We start from the raw sequence: 14,650 nt of genomic DNA on the forward strand, positions 1-14,650 counted from the left end.
CAGCATGTGGGCTGATGAGCCCACAGGTGAGACGTTCTCATTCCCCTTAATACCATCAACCCCATTTCCAACCAATCGATCTGATGCCAAGCTCAGGGTTCAGGGCAAATCACTCTGGAAAGCAGGAATGATCATTCCCACTGCGCAGCTGGAGAAACTGACTCAAGGAAAATCTTGAATATCCCACATCCCACAAATGGCTCAGTCAAATTTGGACTCTGCCTTCAACACCGTGAGAACTTCAAGGGCAGGAAACATAGGCTAGGAGGTACAGAGGTCCTACCTCACAGCACTGGTTCAGAAGAGTGGGAATGAAGGCCCACCCAGGCCAGGGCCTTGTGCCTTTTGTTCCACAGAGGTCGATTTAGCATGTCATTTTTAAAAACTGGTTTAATTCATTGCAAGTATTTTTCAATATCAGGACATTTCGCCCCCTTCACTGAAACACTGGTACCTTGGCCTGGCCTTTCTGAGTGCCCACAGCGAGCTGCAATAGTCCCTCTACTGGAGCCTGTCCCTCCCCCAGGCCACAGTGCCACTGGGCTCTGCAGTGGACATCTGTGTTGGAGACTCTGAGCAATGGCCACCGGAAAGAGGCTGACCCAGGGTTATCTCAGACTTCCTTGGGCCCCCAAACTTCCAAGTTCTTCAGAGATAAGAACTTATGTCCCTACCAGTCCACCTGGGGTGACAAGGGCCTAAGAAAGAAAATGGCAATCCATCTTTATTAGGGGGGACTCTGCACTGCAACTGCCTTAAATAATGCAAGCCCTGCCCCACCCCAGTGCCTGGTGGGCTCAGACGATCATCTCCAGCTGCCGGGCATACTCGATGACCTGTTTGGCCAGCTCCGTGGAAGGGATGGTGGTATCTTCTGGCTTCTGCTGCTGGCTGGCAAAGCTGTAGTAGTTGTTGAGGCCCAGGACCCACCCTCGCTGCAAGAAAGGAGAGATGGGAGATGGGTGGGGTGATCACACACACCCTCCTCAGCCCCCCGGGCCAGCACTTACCCATGTAGGCCCTGGCTCACTTTCCTCACCAACCCTGCTCTAATGTGCACAACCCTGGGCAAGTAATTTCACTTTTCTGTGCCCCTGTTTCTCCATGTTTGAGTTGGGACCCTAATTAGACACCTCTCTGGGTCTGTTGTGGGGATTCAAATGAAATCAGAAATGCTGAGAACAATGTCTGGCCCAGGGTAAACGATCATTAGGTATCAGCTATCCCCATCACCCAAGTTCAGTTTCACCTATTCCAGTCTGATCGTGACCCTCGTCAGTCACCAGGGCTACTCCACCACAAGCATCAGCACCTCCAGGGACCCTGCTCCTACACAAACACCCCAGAGCCAATGAACCAAAGTCTTGTGGGGAAAAGCTGCACTCTCCAAGGAATTCTGATACGGACAGCCACCACCAAGTGGACAGCCTCCACCTCCGGCTGGTGCCAGGTGCTGGGCTCAGCTCATCCCACATGTGAAACCCTAGCCGCTTTCTACAGATAGGGAAACTGAAGTTCAGAGAAGTTTGGCCACTTGCCTGAGGTCACACAACTGGAGTCTTGCTCCAGTCCCTCCAGGCCATCCCACCCTGCTGTTAGTGAGTGCACCCCATGGTCCCTTGACCTCCACCCCAGCCACCTTCTTGGCGTAGTCTGTCATCTTTTTGGGTGTGTTGAAGAAGAGGATCCGGGTGGCCTCGGTGAAGAGGATTTTCTCATAGGCCTTCTCAATACAACCAGCAATCTCATCCCTGGGGGAAGATGAGTCTCATTACTGTGCACAGACAAGGCCCGGCCCTTCAGTTCAGCACTTATGGCTGAAATATGTTACCTACCCCGCTTATCCCATCAAAGCTCAAGGGAGAGTAGCTTGACTAGAGTTGCAAAGCTAGGGCCACGGCAGGGCACACACTCAGGTCTCTGGGACTCCTGGGCCCAGGCTCAGATTCTCACTCCTAGCCATGAGGACTTCAGGCTTGTCTGAAACTGAGCCTCAGAGTCACATAAGGGGATCCCTTCACCTAACACCCTCCCCACAGGATCCAATCCCAAGGGGGTTCTTTGTACCTATTTTAAGAGGTCAACACTAAAGTAAAAAACAGGAAGACATCAAGCCACTGAAACGGGAGAAAGGGGTAGCTCTGGGCCAAAACTAGTGACAAGGAAGAGCATGCCCATTTGTGAGGTATTTTATTAATATCTCTTAGGCCAGGTAGTAGGTATGTGGGCACTCATTATATTATTCCCTGTGCATTACAGAGAGTAGAAATATTTCAGAGTTAAAAATAACCTAAACCTACTAAACTGCCCCTCCTCACTCCCCGCACCTCTGGGCCCAGCTTTGTCACTGGAGGAATGAAACCTCAACTCAATCTGGCGCTTTGCCCGGGTGAACCAACTCTGACACCACCTGGACACTTGGACTTGTACACGTTATGCCCATCTGCCCATGCAGTGCCACCTGTGTACACAGCAACCTCCAAGGAGCTAGCAGGATTTGGTGGCCCTATTCTAAAGAACGGAAAACTGAGGTTCCACAGTTTAGGTGACGTGAAGTGAAGCCAGATGACTCAAGGAGTACTCCCATGAGAAAGGCAGCAGGGTCTCTGAGCGCTGAGCTGAGCCTGTTTGGGCATCAAGCCCATGCTTAGGGTCGAATTCCATAGGCCCACACACACACATGGCCCAGAGTGAGATGAGGGCTCTTACCACCATCTCACAACCAGTTCCAGTTCACAGAAAAGGAAACTGATGTGCCCAGCCTCCCCAGATCACAAGTGGCCCAAATGGGATTCAAACACAGAGCTGTCTAACTCTCGAGTCCAAGCTCTTTCTACACTCTGCAGGGCCCTGGCCCCCCATGCACCTGATAGTGTCAAGCAGGATGTCGATGAAGAAAGTGTAGCTCTCAGCAGGAATGTTGCCTTTGGCCAGGAACACCTTGTTGTAGCTGCCCTCCATCAGGTACTGCAGAGGACGGGTCAGGAAGAAGAGAGGGTGAGGAAGAGGCAGCACAGAGGCATCCCCACTGAGGCCTCACTGTAATCCCAGTGCCTCCATAATCTACACTCTGCCAGAACACTCTCTGCCATAGAGTCACCAATCCTCATGCAGATGGGGTCCTCCTCTTCCAGGAAGCCCTCCCTGGTACATACACACAGACAGAGACACACACAATCATTTTGTTTACTATCTGCTTCCTCACATGAATGTCAACCTCTTAAGATCTGAGATTTGATCTGTTTTGTTCACTGTACAGTCAGAAAACCAACCACAGTGCCTGTGTACATGGCTAAGGCTCAATATTTGTTGGACAAATGAGCAAGTGAGTCCACAGGTTGAGCCCTGCCTAGTCTTCCAGGAAACCCTCGAGTGTCTCTCCCTGTGCCGCTCCCTTTAGCCAGGCCCTCCCCTCCCGCTTCCTCAGCCTCACTTGCTCGAGGGACACCGGATGCTTGATGTACACGTTGGTCTGGATGTCCTTGGCAGGCAGCCGCTCCAACTCTGTGTGGAACTCAGCCACCCGGTTCTGGGACAGCAGGAAGAGGAGGTTGAGGCCCAAGAGCTGGTGCATGTAGGCTGACTCTGGGAGCTGCTCCCTAAGGACCAGGGTAGGAATCCAAGGTAAGGAGGGCTTAGGTGCCAACCAAGCTCCCCACACTACAGGCTCCAGGGATCCACCCTGATGACTGCCCAATGCTCTCTCCTTGGAGGAACACTAGTTCCTGGATTTTCAGATATAACTGAGGCTCAAAGAGACATAAAGAAGTCACAATCATATGGGCCCTAGAAAGTGACCTCACTCCAGTAAAGTGACTAAGCCTCAGTCCCCCTAACTGTAAAACAGGTATCATCACAGTATCCATCTCATAGAGGTGGGTTAAACAAACAGGGTAAGCTGATTAAGTTATTTAACCTGGGTACAGTGATTAGAACGATATCTGGCCCCAACAAATACCACAGAAGTGCTAACTATGATTATATTAATAGGCATTACCTTTACTTCTGGGGGGAAACTGAGGATTAGAGAGGTGAAGCCATTTGCCCAAGATCATATAATCAGGAAGGGGGGAAAATAGCTTCAAATTCTGTTTTTCTAGCTCTCCTGTCAAATCCTTAACCACCAGTCTCCATGGAAACCCCATTCAGTTATGAAGCCATTCAGTTTCATATTCAACGTGCAGTCAGTGAGTCTCTGCTCTGGGCCAGGCTCCATACTAGGCTGTGCTGGGACCCAGCAGTGACCAAGACCCTTCTGTTTCTAGAAGACTCACAGTCCAGTAGGAGAGACAAGGCTGGGATGGGAGACACACAGACAGAGGAGTCAAGGCTGATACCCCATTGGAGACCATGGGAAAGAACTTGGTCTGAAACCTGAGTGCTACAAAGAGTCATGAGAGGTTCTAAGTAATCAACATGGTCAAATTTTAGTGTCACGAAGATCCTACCAGCTGCCATGGAGGGATCAATGGAAGAGGGCAAGGCTGGGATCAAGGCAGGTAAAATGGGACGGTGGCTACATTGGGGAGTGGAAATTTAGAATAGGAATGTGAAGGAGGAGACAGACCAGAGGTCAACTGAGACTGGATGATGTAATCCCAGACTGAGGACCTCCAAGCCAACCAGGAACCCTGAGGTTTCTGGGCACACAGCTATGCAAAGGGGGAATTCCCAGGTGAAGGAAGATGTCCCAAGTGGCTAGAGCAACAAGGATATAAAGCTGCCATGTAACCCTCCCCCCCAAAACACACACTACTGTGTGTTCAGCTGCATCCAACTCTTTGTGACCCCATGGACCGTAGCCCAGCAGTCTCCTCTGTCCATGGGATTTTCCAGGCAAGAATACTGGAATGAGTTGTCATTCCCTTCTCCAGGGGATCTTCCCAACCCAGGGATCTGCCCATCTCCTGTATTAGTGGCAGATTCTTCACCACTGAGCCACCAGGGAAGCCGCTACATACACACACCCCAAATTAGGGGCCAGGTCCATCCTCACTTGTAATCGAAGTAGTAGCATTTGAGCTGTGCCATGTACCGCTCGAAGGAGGGGATGTCCTTGCGTAGGATACTCCACTGAGCCCCGATCTCCAGTATGTCACCTGTAGGCAACAGAGGAAGTTCTCAGGAGGTGACCAGAGTCCCGACCTTGACCACCACTGCTACCATTCCTGCCACAACCCAAGTCCATAAACCCATCAACTCCAGTGACACTCACGGGCCAGAATGAGCTGCTGCTTGGTCAGTTTGGTCCCTGTGGTGGGCAGGAAGTTGAGCTCCAACAAAACCAGCTGAAGAGGAGGGCAGGGGAAGGAAGGAAAGAAGATGGGACTTTAAGTATGAGTTATTTACTTTTATCTAGGCCTTCGTTTTCCCATCTAGAAAATGGAGCTAGCCATCATCCCTGACTCATAAGGTTGTTATGAGTACTAAAGGAGTCAGTCCTCATAAAGCCATCAGATCGGGGCCTGGACACATGATGTGGGCTCATTTAGGATGACTTCCTGTTACAAGTATTAATAGACCCACTGGGGAGACCCACTCCATGCCTGACCTAGAGGAATCAAGGGGGTGGGAAGACACTAGCACCTTTGGTTCTTTGGCAACACTTTCCCACACCTTGTTGGGCTGGGACCAGCTACCCTCCTCAACCTACACCCAGGAGGAAAGGGGGCTAATCTCTTCCTATGGTCCAGCTCACATATCATCTCTTATCAGATACACCCCCTTCAGCAAAGTGCTCCAGCCCACTGTATTTGTACCCCCTCCATCTGGCCTGAAGCAACCCAGTCCTGCCCTCACAACTTAGCTGGGCCCCTCTCTCCACAGATCTATCCCTAAGCCCCACATTTCTCGGACCCCAACTAGCCTGGTCTTAACCACGAACCCCATCATCTCAGCCTCGTTCTTCCATCTCCCTGTCCAGTCCTCATTTCCCATTTGGTGGCGACCACAACCCTATATCACAAAAGCTGAGAGCCCCATCCTACCACTCCAACCAGCTAGGCCTCCAAGCACCAAAATTTTAACCTCTCACTCGGGTGTGCCAGAAACATTCTCTCCATCACCGCCCACCGTGGGGCCACATTTAGTCCGTTCGAGGTCCCTCTCACATCTTCAGGTCTCCAAACCGCACGTCGGCTCCTCTGAATCCTTCACCCTATTAGATAGCCTAGTCCGCCTTAGTCCCATCGGCGCCGCGGTTTCCCCCTGAGCCCGAAACTCGGTTGGGTCTGGACCCCTCGAAGCACCCCCCAGCCGATCCCTACCTTGAGACGGCCCAGCTCTTCCCCGCACTTGCTAAGATTAGGGCTTTTCCGGTTCCACTCGCCCTTGAGCTGCTCGTACATGCCGGCCGCGGCCTGCAGGATCGCGCCCGAAGCCGCCGAAGGCCCCGAGCTCGAGCCACCAGCCACCCCGTTCACAGCCGTGGCCGCCATCTTCCGTGATGCGGCAAACCGACAGCCCGATTTACGGCAGCGACGCCTACCGACACTCACCCGGCGGAAGTGGGGCCGGGAGGTGGAGCCCAAAATCGGGGGCGGGGATACGATGGCATGCCTCCGCCCGCCGGGCTTAGCGTTCAGTCGCTCTCGGCGAGGTGCCCTCGGAGCCCGGCCCTTAAAGAACATATCAGCCGGAGCTCCGCCTCCGCTACTGTCACTCAAAAGGGAAATAGCCCCATGCCCTAACTGAAAATGGCAACGGTCGCAACGCCTCCGCACTTCCCGTAGTCAATATGGCCGCACTGGCTTCATCCGGGGCTCTGTGTCTTGGAGATTTCACCTGCGCGGCACCTCTTTCTACACCAAGAGGTGGCGGCGGTGGAGCCATTTGAATAACTGTATTATTCTTCCCATGTTACAGACAGGCTTTGAGAGACTGGGTAAACTTCCAAGAGACTAGCGGCTGAGATTTGACTCTAGGTCTTTCTCACTAGTTTCTCAATGCATCTTTCCACATTTTCTCCAACAAGCTTGTACGAATACGCATAAACTTGACAAAAATCATCCAGTATTAATGGCTTAAATTCCACCATATATGCAGGGAATTCCCCAGTTTTTTTTAATCCCTACCCCTGATTCCTCCATCTACATCACACCTGTCTATTTAACATCTACTTTTTCTCAATTCTCTTGTCTTCCATCATTTAAAACGTCATAAGAGGTAAGGACATTTATCATTTCTATTTACTGCTGTATTCCCAGCACGAGGAAGACAATATTTGTTGAATGAATGAACGAGTGTGTAAATAAATTGTGTCTTTCATCCACGCTCCGCTGGGCTCCTACCTACCCCGCCCCCTCACCAGCGGTTCGCCCCGCCCAGCCCATTTGCCGAGGATCTCAGCTCCTCAATCAGGGATTGAACCTGGGACGTCCCAGTGAAAGCACAAAGCACCCACTTCTAACCACTGGACGGTCACGGAATTCCCAAGTTGTGTCTTTAAAAAAAAAAGTCTTTAAGGAAAAACTGCATCATATTAATGCTATACATATTTTCTAAAAAGCACCATTAGCAATATGCTAAAGACATCTATTTCTGCTTTATTGACTATGCCAAAGCCTTTGACTGTGTGGATAACAATAAACTGTGGAAAATTCTGAAAGAGATGGGAATACCAGACCACCTGACCTGCCTCTTGAGAAACCTGTATGCAGGTCAGGAAGCAACAGTTAGAACTGGACATGGAACAACAGACCGGTTCCAAATAGGAAAAGGAGTACGTCAAGCCTGCATATTGTCACCCTGCTTATTTAACTTACATGCAGAGTACATCATGAGAAACGCTGGGCTGGAAGAAGCACAAGCTGGAATCAAGATTGCTGGGAGAAATATCAATAACCTCAGATATGCAGATGACACCACCCTTATGGCAGAAAGTGAAGAACTAAAGAGCCTCTTGATGAAAGAGGGGAGTGAAAAAGTTGGCTTAAAGCTCAACAGTCAGAAAACTAAGATCATGGCATCCCGTCCCATCACTTCATGGCAAATAGATGGGGAAACAGTGAAAACAGTGGCTGACTTTATTTTGGGGGGCTCCAAAATCCCTGCAGATGGTGATTGCAGCCATGAAATTAAAAGACACTTACTCCTTGGAAGGAAAGTTATGACCAACCTAGACAGCATATTAAAAAGCAGAGACATTACTTGGCCAACAAAAGTCCATCTAGTCAAGGCTATGGTTTTTCCAGTGGTCACGTATGGATGTGAGAGTTGGACTATAAAGAAAGCTGAGTGCTGAAGAATTGATGCTTTGGAACTGTGGTGTTGGAGAAGACTCTTGAGAGTCCCTTGGACTGCAAGGAGATCCAACCAGTCCATCCTAAAGGAGATCAGTCCTGGATGTTCATTGGAAGGACTGATGTTGAAGCTGAAACTCCAATACTTTGGCCACCTGATGCGAAGAGCTGACTCATTTGAAAAGACCCTGATGCTGGGAAAGATTGAGGGCAGGAGGAGAAGGGGACGACAGAGGATGAGATGGTTGGATGGCATTACCGACTCAATGGACATGAGTTTGGGTAAACTCTGGGAGTTGGTGATGAACAGAGAGGCCTGGCGTGCTGCAGTTCATGGGTTCGCAAAGAGTCGGACATGACTGAGCAACTGAACTTTAAGACATCTCTGGAGATCGATGGACATATTTCTGACACTATAAAAAAAACACTGCATAATATCCCCCAGTGTGACTACACAATTCATTTAATGGCTCCCATTCACATTTTGGTTATTTTTATTTGTTTTCCATTTTTAATAATGTTGCAATAAAAATTCTTGAGGTGAGGGGGAATTGGAGAAAGGTGGTCAAAAGGTACAAATTTCTAATTATAAATAATTGGGATGTAATGTACAACATATGACTGCAGCTAACACTGCTGTATGATATATAGGAAAGTTGGTAAGAGACTGCATCTTACAAGTTCTCATCACACAGAGAAACGTTTTGCCTTTTTTCTTTCTTTTTACTATATCTAATCTCAGAGGGAGAGCAGTGAGCAGTCCTGAAGAAAGATCTTAGTTCTCTGCCAGGGGATTGGACCTGGGTAACCTGGTCCTAGCCCTTAGGCTACCCGGGGTCTAGAGGGTAGAAGCAAAGTGGCCCTGGCTTTTTCTCCCATTTGAAAGCAAGAATGTTTCCAGGAGGCAAAAACTGTAAAAACAGGTACTGAGACTTTGTACTTGCTTTTACAATTTTTGCCTCCTGGAAACATGTATAGGTGGGCACACAGAGAAACAGGTTGTTTGTTTAAGACAGAAGCAAAGCAAAAATGCATACCCAAAGAGGAGTTTAGACATCCAGAGTGAGGAGTGCAGTAAGTCAAAAACTAGGTGGTACTAGTGGTAAAGAACCAGGAGACATAAAGAGCGTGGTTTCAATCCCTGGGTGGGAAAGATCCCCTGGAGGAGGGCATGGCAACCCACTCTAGTATTTTTTGCCTGGAGAACTCCATGGACAGAGAAGCCTGGTAGGCTTCAGTCCATGATGTCTAAGATCATGACATCCAGTCCCATCACTTCATGGCAAATAGAAGGGGGAAAAGTGGAAACACTAACAGATTTTATTTTCTTGGGCTCCAAAATCACTGTGGACGTTAACTGCAGCCATAAAATTAAAAGACACTTGCTCCTTGGAAGAAAAGCTGTGACAAACCTAGGCAGTGTATTAAAAAGCAGAGATACCACTTTGCCGACAAAGGTCTGTGTAGTCATACACTGATGTGAAAGGTGTACCATAAAAATGATTGTGCGTTGAAGAATTGATGGTTTTGAATTGTGGTGTGGGAGAAGACTCTGGAGAATCCTTTAGACTGCAAGGAGATCAAACCAGTCAGTCCTAAAGGAAATCAACCCTGAATATTCATTGGAAGAACTGATGTTGAAGCTGAAGCTCCAATAGTTTGGCCACCTGATTTGAAGAGCTGAATCATCGGAAAAGACCCTGATGCTGGGAAAGATTGAAGGCAGGAAGAGAAGTGGGTGACAGAGGATGAGTTGGTTGGGTGGCATCACTGACACAATGGACATGAGTTTGAGCAAGCTCAGGAAGATAGTGAAGGACAGGCAAGCCTGGCATGCTGCAGTCCATGGGATAGCAAAGAGTCAGACATGACTTAGTGACTAAACAACGAGGCAGAGATATGTACCTGGGGAGAAATGGTATGGGCATCCTCTCTAATGAGGAGAGTGCAGTAAGTCTGAAGTCAGAAGCTAGGGAGAGGAGTGTGGGTGTCCTGAATGAGAAGGAGCACTGTAAAGAGGTAATGTAAATCATTTATATAAGACAGTCCTTCCTGGTCTTTGTTTCAGTTCTGTTCAGTCGCTCAGTCTTATCCGACTTTGTTTACCTTTGGCCAATTATCTTATTTCTTTCTTCACATCTCACTGGTTCTTGGACTCTCCCCAAGATGCCTGCGCAAATTTTTTCTAAGATGGATCCCACCACAGAGGCCTATGGGTGCATGTCCTTACTTATTATGGGATGGTGCCCACTCCCTTTTTGACCCCCAAGAAGTCTTCCTGTGCATGTGTGGTCAGGAAGCCTTTTTTGACCTCAGGAGTGGGCACCTTGTCTCTTTGCTTTAGCAAAGCTCAGCTTTTGCCACTAGCTTTGTCCTTGGAGTGTCTGGGTGAGAACAAAGCTTGAACTTTAGTCCGCTTGACAAATACCAGGTGTCCAGCCCAGAGGCCCTCTGTCTCCTACCTCATCTCTATGTGAGAAGATAGGTGCTAGCTGGACCTATTGTGGTAATCGTTTCACATTATATGCATATCAAACCATCATGCTGTATGCCTTAAACATACAGGAATGTATGTGAATTATTTCTCAATAAAATGGGTGGGCAGGTTTTTGTTTTTTTAAAGATTCTTACATGCATTTGCTTGAATACATTTGTTTTAGTGCTAAGGGACAGATCCTAGGAATTAAGATTACTGAGTTGAGATAGGTGTATTTTTCATTTTAATAGACATCATAAGATTGTTTTTCAAAGTTGTAGCAGTTCACAGTTCCACTAGCAATGAAAGTGCTGATGGTATCACTGCTACTAGGCTTTAGAACTTATTTTTTTCCTTTTACCAGTCTGTTACAGGACAAGCACTAGTTTTTTATTGTTGTTGTTGTTGCTTTAGTTTGGATTTCTCTACTAATAAGATTGAGACCCTTTCCTTCATTTATTAAACATTTTAATTTCCTCTTCTCTAAAATTTTCTGCAGGATTATTGCATTTTTCTAAAAATTTATAGTCCCTTCTGCATATTGGAGATAAAACATTTTATCATATACGTTGCAACTATTTCCTTTGGCCTATTGTTTATTTTCTGAATATATAGATATAATTTATTTATCCATCTTTTGCCATGCAGAGTTTTCATTTTTGCATAGTCAAATTTATGAAACTTTCCCTTTATGACTGGTTTTTGCCCTTTGTGACTTCTGTATTTTCTATTTTGCATAAGAAGTTCTTGCCATGTCAGAGTAAAACAAACATTCTCCAAAACTTTTGGCAAAGTATTTGTGTTTTCCACATGTAATTTTATTACACTTGAATTAATTTTTGCGTATGTTGTGAAATCTACATTTGATATCATCCTCACAGGCAATTTTTTTCAGAACCATTTATTAAATAAGCTATCACTTTTTCACCAATATGAAAAGCATTTATATCTTATATTAAATCTCTTCAGTAATCAGACATGTTAAGTCATTTATTATAGTCTACTGGTCTATAGTTATTCTTCATAAATACAATATTGTCTTTTTGTTGTCTGTTTGTTTCTCTTCATTGCTCTGTAGGGGTTTTCTGTAGTCGTGACGAGCCGGGGCTACTCTTTGTTGAAATGCACAGGCTTCTCATTGCAATGGCTTCTGTTGTTGTAGACCACAGGATCCAGGACACTCGGGCTTCAGCAGTTGTGTCACGTGGGCCAGTAGTTGTGACTCGAGAGCTCTAGGGTGCTGGTTTAGTAGTTGTGGTGCATGGGCTTAGTTGCTCTGCGGCAGGTAGGATATTTCTGGATCCCCTGGTTTGGCAGGTGTCCCCTGCATTGTCAGGTGGATTCTTAGCCACGAGACCACCAGGGAAGCCCCATACTGCTTTTTAAATATTTATTCTTGGTAAATATCATACTGTTTTCTGTATACATTTTGTATATATATATACATATATATTTCATGTTGAGGTGAAACTGACATAAAATTAATCATCTTAGGGTGAACAATTCAGTGTCACTTATATCCACAATGTTCTGCAAATACCACCTCTAAAAAAAAATACCACTTCTATCTACCTCCAAAACATTTTCATCATCACAGAAAGAAACCCCATTCCCCTTAAGCTGTTGTTTTCCATTCCCTACTTTTTCCTCACCCCTGGTAATGATCAGTCTGCATTCTGTCTCTGTGTATTTACCTATTCTAGGTATTTCATATAAATGGTATCATAAAATACATGACCTTAGATGTCTGGCTTCTTTCACAAAAACCATTATGGTTTCGACCTTAATAGATGTTGCAGGATATATTAATACTTCGTTCCTTTTTATGGCTGAATAATACTCCATTGTATGGATATACATTTGCTTATCAATTCATCCGTTGATGAACATTTGGGCTGTTTTCACCTTTTGACTTTGTGAATAGTGCTGATGTGAACATGTATGAGAACATATTTTCAATTCTTTTGGGTTGTATATCCAGAAATAGATCTGCTGAATGACTCAGTAAGTCTAGGGTAATCATTTTGAGGAAACATCAAACTCTTTTCCACAGCATCTAAGCAACTTTACATTTCCACCAGCAACATACGAGGGAGGGTTCCAGTTTCTCCATATCCTTGCCAATAGCTGTATCTGTTGTCATTTTTTAATTATTATAACCATCCTAATAGCGTGAAGGGATATCTCACTGTGGTTTTGACTTGACTTTCCCTGATAATTAATGATGTTGAATGTGTTTTAAATGATCTTTTCATTAAGAAATTGATGATCTTTTCATGTGTTTATTGGTTATTTTACGTATCTTTTTTGGAGAAATCTCTATTCAAGTCTTTTGCCATTTTTAATTGAATTGCTTATGGTTACAGAAGTTTTTCATTCTCTATATTCTACGCTTTATCAGATACATGATTTACAAATATTTTCTCCTATTCTATGGGTTGGGTTTTTCAGTCTTGATGGCATCCTTTGATTCACAAAAGTTTTAAATTTTGATGAGGTTCAATTTATGTTGCCTGTACTTTTGGTGTCATATTTAAGAAACCATTGACATATCAAAGATTTCCCCCTATTTTTTAAATAGTTTTAACTTTTTTTTCCACCCTGCATGCCTTGTGGGATCTTAGTTTCTTGATCAGGGATTGAACCCAGGCCGACGGCAGTGAAAGTGCTGAGTCTTAACCACTGGATCACCAGGGAATTCCCAGTATAGTTTTAATTCTTAAATTTAGAAATCTTCTGTTTTAAAATCATTGTCTTTTCCTCTTTTTAAAAAATAATTATTTATCTATTTGGCTCTACCGGGTCTTAGTTGCAGCACGTGGGATCTAGTTCCCTGACCAGGGATCAAACCTAGGCTCCCTTTATTCAGAGTGGGGAGTCCTCACCACTGGACCACCAGGAAAGTCCCTTAAATTTAGAAATCTGGTCTGATTTTGGCTAATTTTTGTACCTGGCATAAGATAAGGGTCTACTTTTTCCCTTTGCATGTGGACATCCAGTTTTCCCAGTACCGTTTGTTGTTAAGAGTGTCTTTTCTCCTTGGATGGATCTTGGCACCTGATCAAATATCAATTGACTATATGTGAGGGTTTATTTTGAGCTCTGTGTTCCAATACACTGGTCTGTATGTCTGTCTTTATGCCAGTCAGAGACACTGTTTTGATTACTGTAGCTTTGCAATTTTGAAACAGAAAGTATGAGTCCTCCAACTTTGTTCTTCTGTTTCAAAATAGTGTTGATTATTTGGAGTCCCTTGCAATTCCATATGAGTTTTAAGATGTCCAAAATTGCCATTGGGACTTTGATAGAGATTGCACTGAATCTGTATAGCACTATGGGTCATGTTATGGACTAAATGGTATTCCCCTAAAATGTATATGTTGAAGCTCTAACCCCCAGTACCTCAGAACAGGATGGTATTTGGAGATAGGACCTTTTAAAAGGGGATTATTTTCAGGATTATTTTCAGGACTTCCCTGGTGGTCCAGTGGTTAAGAATCTGCCTTGCAATGCATGGGGAGATGGTTTTGATCCCCGGTCAGGGGCTTCCCTGGTGGCTCAGATGGTGAAGAATCTACCTGCAATGTGGGTAAACCCAGGTTCGATCCCTGGGTCAGGAAGATCCCCTGGAGGAGGAAATAGAAACACACTCCAGTATTCCTGACTGGGAAATTCCACGGACAGAGGAACCCGGTGGGCTACAGTCCACGTGGTTGCAAAGAGTTGGACACGACAGAGCGACCAACACACAGGGAACTGAGATTCCACATGCTGGGTGGCAACTGAGCCTGGGTGCGGCAACTGAGACCTGAAATACATATTTTAAAACAAGGCCCAGTGGACCCTAATCCAATCTGAAAGGTGGCTTTATAAGAGGAGTACATTTGGACACATGAAGAGGTACCAGTGACATGACCACACAGAAGAAAGACTG

The 14,650-nt window shown here is 45.9% G+C and overlaps 1 protein-coding gene across 2 annotated transcripts; it reads right to left on the reverse strand.

Moving 5' to 3' along the window:
• Positions 1-372: 372 nt before the first annotated feature.
• PSMD8 (proteasome 26S subunit, non-ATPase 8) lies at positions 373-6,663 on the reverse strand. Of its 2 annotated transcripts, none has more exons than XM_081516568.1 (7): positions 6,498-6,663; positions 5,216-5,288; positions 4,997-5,099; positions 3,434-3,599; positions 2,867-2,967; positions 1,640-1,751; positions 373-935 (listed from the first exon to the last, which is right to left on the reverse strand). In XM_081516568.1, exons 1-7 carry the CDS (start codon positions 6,627-6,629, stop codon positions 798-800), a joined length of 825 nt encoding a protein of 274 aa, XP_081372694.1. In that variant the 5' UTR covers positions 6,630-6,663; the 3' UTR covers positions 373-797. The 2 variants fall into 2 exon arrangements, with proteins under 2 accessions (XP_081372694.1, XP_081372693.1); XM_081516567.1 differs by lacking the exon at positions 6,498-6,663 and adding an exon at positions 6,267-6,444.
• Between the last annotated feature and the right edge of the window lie 7,987 nt (positions 6,664-14,650).

Source organism: Giraffa tippelskirchi, chromosome 7, assembly GCF_054371585.1.
Source record: "Giraffa tippelskirchi isolate mGirTip1 chromosome 7, T2T-mGirTip1v1.2.pri, whole genome shotgun sequence".
In the NCBI taxonomy this organism is placed as follows: domain Eukaryota; kingdom Metazoa; phylum Chordata; class Mammalia; order Artiodactyla; family Giraffidae; genus Giraffa; species Giraffa tippelskirchi.

Excerpts from the sequence above, each read along its gene's own strand:
- PSMD8 (XM_081516567.1), bottom strand. The coding sequence starts at position 6,437 with ATGGCGGCCACGGCTGTGAACGGGGTGGCTGGTGGCTCGAGCTCGGGG. Across the intron at positions 5,100-5,215 it reads GCAGCAGCTCATTCTGGCCC|GTGACATACTGGAGATCGGG; the intron begins GTGAGTGTCACT and ends TGTTGCCTACAG. Across the intron at positions 1,752-2,866 it reads ATCCTGCTTGACACTATCAG|GGATGAGATTGCTGGTTGTA; the intron begins GTGCATGGGGGG and ends ATCTTCCCCCAG.